The 6,354-nt window shown below is 27.0% G+C and overlaps 1 protein-coding gene across 1 annotated transcript; it reads right to left on the reverse strand.

Moving 5' to 3' along the window:
- Positions 1-5,345: 5,345 nt before the first annotated feature.
- Positions 5,346-6,353, reverse strand: LOC145040455 (uncharacterized). Its single transcript, XM_078988379.1, has 3 exons — positions 6,315-6,353; positions 6,173-6,199; positions 5,346-5,966 (listed from the first exon to the last, which is right to left on the reverse strand). Exons 1-3 carry the CDS (start codon positions 6,351-6,353, stop codon positions 5,346-5,348), a joined length of 687 nt encoding a protein of 228 aa, XP_078844505.1.
- Between the last annotated feature and the right edge of the window lies 1 nt (position 6,354).

Here is a 6,354-nt window from a genome sequence, read left to right on the forward strand (position 1 = left end):
ACTCTTTCATGAAGGTAAGAAGATTTGTATTTCTGATAAAGACCCCACAACTATGATCGAAACAGATTTCAAGTGGACAAATGTGAAAGGTACAAAATTCCTATCATATCTAATATATTCATTTATGAATAAAATTGTATATATTAGTTATATTTTTGTAATAAATAAATATTAATAAATCAACGAGCATATATACTATTTATATATCAGTAACTTATTCAAATATTATATGTTCTCATTTCCCAGATAAAAAAGAAACAAAAGTACCAAAGAAAATAAAGCATCAAAGCAGAAAACAACAACTACAAGATTCTGACTCTGATTTTGAAAGTAGTCATTCATTGAAGAAGGCAAAAAAAAAAAAAAAAAAAAAGGAGTCACCAATCAGAAAAGATAAAAAAAAACAATGGTAAAAGAATTTTACTCAATGAAAAACAGATGTTCACCAGAGGCATTACTATCTATAATCTTTGGGATGAGCAAAGAACAAAAAGAATCTGTAAGATTTATGGGTTTTGGATGTTTGTTAAAAATGAAAATCATAGATATACCACTGAAGCTGGGATTTTATGTTCTTCAAAATTTTGATTCTGAGAGAATGGTGATAGATATTGAAGGAAAGGAACTAAAAGTAACAATAGAGTATGTTCATGACATGTTGGGCATACCAATTGGTGGAACCAAACTTACACAACTGGATCAATGGCCTAAGGATGATACAAGTTATGATGAATGGAAGCAACAATTTAAAAAATATTCAATCATCCGACTGAGTGCAATCAAAAAAGTTATTATTTCTACCACACAAGCTGATTTCAATTTCAAATTAAACTTCTTAATTCTTTTTGTCAACACGTTTTGTGAGTCAATATCAATGGGAAGATGCAGCCTGTTTCCCTTGAGTTATATTTCAAGAAAAACAGATATCAGCAACATAGACTGGTGCAGCTATGTTTTGGATTGTCTTGTCAGAACAAAAAACTCATACATACCATACTCAGATACCAGCTTCTTTGTTGGACCTTCAACTTTCTTAGTGGTAAGTTATTATAATCTTTATACTCAATTTTTAATAATATTGATTATTCATAAACTAATAGCAAATATTCATATATGAATAAGAAAAATATATTTGTTCACACGTAATGCTTACATTACTTATTCATATATGAATAAGTGAAAAAACAATATTACTTGTTCATATATGAATATCAATTAATTATCATTTATGTGCAGTTGTTCTATGCTGATAACATCCACTCAGAAGCTTTAACAATAACACGTAAACGTCCAACAATTTGTTATTGGAGTTCAGAGAAGATTAGATATTGGGAGACATTTGAACAAGAAAAATGTAGATTTGGACTTGGAGAATTAAACGAATAATTTGTTAATGAACAAGATGAAGGAGATACAGATCTCGAAGATAGTGATTCTAATAAAGATGAAGATCATTCTGTTGAGATAATTAGTTTGAACATGTTAATAATATATGATTACATTAAATTCTAATCATACTTCTTTTTATTACATAGGCATATGAATCAAAAATATCTAAAATGCTTAATAGTTTCGAGAGGATGAAGGAAAAGCTGAATTCAAAGCTCAATGGTGCGATAACAAAGTTCCCTGAAAAGGAAAGTTTTAGGATTTTCGAAGAAAATACAACAAATATAATTAATGAAGAAAAAACTGAAGGCACAACTATTTTTGAATTTCCAAGTAATCAAACTGGATTTGAAGGAATCAATTTGACACCAATAATCGGTCAAAAAACAAATGATCAAAAAGAAAATGAAGATAAATAGAGAAATGGTGAAGAAGACAATGATAATGATGGAAGTCAACCAGTAGAAGATTATTTGCTTGAATCAAATGAAGCAGAGAATGAAAGAATAAAGAATAATGGAGATAATAATCAAAAAGAAGGTGAAACTGAAGTAAAAGAGAAAGATGGAAAGAATAATCAAAATGACAATGATGAAGAGAAAAAAGCTGATGATAATGAAGAAACAAATAATCATGACGAGACTATTCAACCAACTGAAAATAAAAATTTGTTGGATAAAGTTGTTTACAACATTGTGGACAATGTCCTTGTAATTCGAATTTCAAGTTTAAATAATTAAGAAAATGAAATCTGGAATGACCCTGAAATGAAAACTATTTTGGATAATATTGATATAGGTAAATTTTGTTTTACTTTTATTTTAAAAAAAATATATAAAAATAATAATACACAATAACAATTTTGTTTATTAAATTTTGACCAGCGTCACCAATGAGTACAGGTAAAAGTAATACTCTTGCAGAAAAGGAAAAATCAGAAGGTGTACATGAACAAGGAACAAAAGTTGAAAAAACAAAATGAGATGATACAGGTAAATGAATGATTTAAAATATATTACAATATTTATAATGATTTTTTTAATAACATTGTTTATTCATAAGTGAATAATACACTATATAAATTAATAGAAAATAAAAAATATTCATATATGATGTAAATGTTTCAGGTAAGGAAAACTCTGAAGATAGAAATAAAGGAGGAATAGAAGCTAAGAGCACGAAAGATGGAGGTGAAGATAAACATACAGAAACTGAGAAAGGAAATGCAGAAGATAAAGGTAAATAGTTGAATCACTAATAAATGAATATAATAAGCTTTATTATTCACAAATAAATAACACAATATACAAAAAAAATAAATTTTTAATATTTCTTATTCATAAATAATGATATGCATTACTTATTCATAAATGAATACATTACTTATTCACATATGAATTACTTAATCAAAGTTCTTTATATTTCAGGAAAGAAAAAGTCAGAAAATGAAAACAAGAAAGGTGAAAAAGCTGACAAGACAAAAGGAAAGAAAGGAGGCAACAATTTGGATAAACATTTCAAAATATAAACTCAAATATTATAATTAACTTACAACTATTTATATGATAAATCTCCTGGCATGCAAATACTCATCCAAGCTTTAGTCTAGGTCTCAGTCAAGATTCAGATCAAACATCAAGTAAAAAATCTAATGAATCTTCACCAAAAAAACCACTTGTAAAGAAACAAATCAAAGACGACCATCAGAAGGTTGTTATCAGATTAGCAAAGAAAAATGTTCTTAATCCAAATCCAATCTTTGTATCAATTCCTACTGAAGTAGGGCCATCAAAGCATGATTTGGATCAACCAAGAGAGAAGAAGCTTGCTGATTCTTTCAAATCACCTTTCAAACGCAGAATAACAGACACAAAACCCAAACTGACACACCAGGAGAGTATTGCCTGTGAATGGTTGTTCAACTTACAAGGCAATACATTGTAAGTGGCTTTATTTTATATACATTCATATATGAATATTATATAGATAATAATCTATGACATTTTGATTATATATTTGCAGAGATGTGGTTGTCCAGACAAAATATGTTCAGATAACAGAAATAGCAGTTATGGAAAGTCTATAAGCAAACACATAGATTTTTGGAGAAGTTTTAGATACTTGGTCTGATTTACTTAACCACCAAGAACTGGAAAGGGATTTTGGAAATTCACCATACATACTTTTCTTAAAAGTTGGAGTTTCTGTAAGTTTATGTTCTAACCTTAATTCCTTCCTTATTGATAAATGAATACACCAATATGATGTATTCATTTATGAATATTATATTTTTTTACAACTGAAATTCACATATGATTATACAAAATATGATGTATTCTTTAATATAATTATATATATTTAATTGAAATTCACATATGATTATATTGGTTACAGACCGATGAAATAAAGTATGAAAAATTCAAGGAGAACTTTCATGACAGTACCAATGGGTACAAAAAAATCTTGACCATAAAAGATATTGGCATGGTATGTTAATTAAAGTTGTTTTTTTATATATATTTTACCAACAAAATACTTACAATTATATACATAAAAACAGGTATTCTTTCCAGTTGTTAAAATTGCTCACATTTTTGTGATTGTCTTCAACTTAAAGAAACCATCAATTAAAATTCTAGACAACAGTGCAGTTGAGGGGGGTTATGAAGGGAAATACGGAGTACTATTGAAACTTTTGGTATGTACCCAATTCAAAACAATATAAAAGAAACAATTTATTACATATCTAACTTTTATTTTATTTAATGATCAGAAAAAATTGTTTGTGAGATACTTTAAAGAAATAAACCATCCAAGAGCAAATGAAATCTAAAAAGAAAGTATCAAACCCCAACGACTTGAAATGACATGTAGAACAGTTAAAAACAAAGTTGATTGTAGAATCTTTGCAATGAGACATATGGAGACCTATATGGGACAACCACTCTCAAAGTGGAAACCAGGTCTTCATAAAGAAAGTGCAATTCAACAAACTACTTTAGAGAAGCTCAGGCAAAGGTATACACACATAATGCTAACTTCTGAAATTAACATGTTGAAGGCTAAGGTGTTGGATCTTGCTGAAAAATATCAAAAAGTTAAATTCAAAGTGCGTATTGATCATGCATACAAGGCTATACAAACAATTCAAAAAAGGTTAAAAGAATATTGATGATTGCTTGTGATGAAGTGTGATGCTATGGAACAGTTTGTGTTGAAGATGAATGGATTTGAAGTTTATGTAAGACGATTATGCGAAACAAAGTTTAGATGGTTTGTTAAATGTTTGTTTTAATATTTTGTGAAATGCTTATGAACAACTATTATTATCTTGTGTTGAATGATTATGTAATAGAAACAACTTCACTTATTTCTATCAGTTTTTTATATTTAAATATTTTCAAAGTTTATTGATGTTTATTCATAAATGAATACGAATATGATATATTCATTTATGATTAAATTAGGAGTAATATGTCAGTATAACAAAGTTCATATATGAATATAACAAATTTCAGATATGAATATAACTAACTTATTAGTAGAAACAAGTTTGTTTATTTTTGTCATTCTTTTATATTCAAATATTTTCAAAGTTTATTTTTATTTATTCATAAATGAATACGAATATGATATATTCATTTATGAATAAGTTCAAAAGTAATATGTTAGTATAACAAAGTTAAGATATTAACATAAAAAAAGTTCATATATGAATATTACTTATTTATTAGTATAAAAAATTTCACATCTTTGTATTTATTTATAAATAATTTACAATATAAATATAACTTATTTTATAGTAATTTAAAAAACAAATATCAACATATAAATTTACCATATCAATATAAATGTGTATATTCATACATGAATATTATTGTTTATTGTTTTTATCTGCATATATATATTCATAAATGAATAAAACCAAAAACATAAAAATTAAAATTAAAAAATCCCTAACTGTCTTTTGCTGATTTAGCAACTCCAACGCTTTCTGGACAAGTACGTAAATTGTGTGGAACTCGTTTTCCACATCCTAAACACATTATATGTTCTTTTTTAAAATTTTCATATGCTACTTCACCTGTACTTGGAATTCTTTTCTTGATTCCAGAACCTTTATTGCTTTGAACTTCAGGAACATGAATATGAATCTCTTCTGGAATAGGAATAGTAACACCCAAAAGCTTGCATACGACTTCACCATCAATCTTGCTTTTTAATCCTGGAGAAATATAATCACTCTCAAATTCCTTAAACCGCATTTGTTGTTTTTCAACAAACAAAGCCAATCGCTTTTTGTCATCTCTTACAATATCCAAACATGATTCAAAACTATAATATGAATCATTGATTAGCTTTACATTCTCATAATCACCTGAGTCAGATTGAATAGAACTAAAACGATAAATTCTTAATATCGCATCCTTTCTCCATCTTTTCAAAATGTACCTTTCAGGAATTTCTTTAACACCACATCTCATCATTATTGTAAAAACATGTCTCCATAAAACACCTATACACTTAAAATGTTCACAACTGCAATTTATTTCTTTCTCTTCAGCTTTTATTTCAACCTGATACAAAAACAAAATTTACACATTTACATTCATATAAGAATACTCATATCAAGACTCATATATTCATATAATATTCATATATGAATATATGAATATTGATATTCATATATTCATATATGAATATTGATATTCATATATGAATATTATTACATTTTTCATAAAAAAAATAATAAAAAAATAAAAAAAGAAACTAGTCAAATTACCTTAAATTCACTTTTACTGTTGTTGTGCTACACAATGTAAACTTCCCAACCATCTTCAATACCAACATATGAGTATGTACAAAAAAAAACATGATTTATATATTTCTTTTTGCACCTCAAAAAATAATGTACTTGTATAAACCTTTGATGCTTGAAATTCTATTTCTCGAGGTGTTTGCATT

This window comes from Lactuca saligna, chromosome 4, assembly GCF_052625555.1.
Source record: "Lactuca saligna cultivar CGN05327 chromosome 4, ASM5262555v1, whole genome shotgun sequence".
Taxonomy (NCBI): Eukaryota; Viridiplantae; Streptophyta; class Magnoliopsida; order Asterales; family Asteraceae; genus Lactuca; species Lactuca saligna.

Excerpts from the sequence above, each read along its gene's own strand:
- LOC145040455 (XM_078988379.1), bottom strand. The coding sequence starts at position 6,353 with ATGCAAACACCTCGAGAAATAGAATTTCAAGCATCAAAG. Across the intron at positions 6,200-6,314 it reads TAGAATTTCAAGCATCAAAG|CACAACAACAGTAAAAGTGA; the intron begins GTTTATACAAGT and ends TACATTGTGTAG. Across the intron at positions 5,967-6,172 it reads ACAGTAAAAGTGAATTTAAG|GTTGAAATAAAAGCTGAAGA; the intron begins GTAATTTGACTA and ends TTTTTGTATCAG.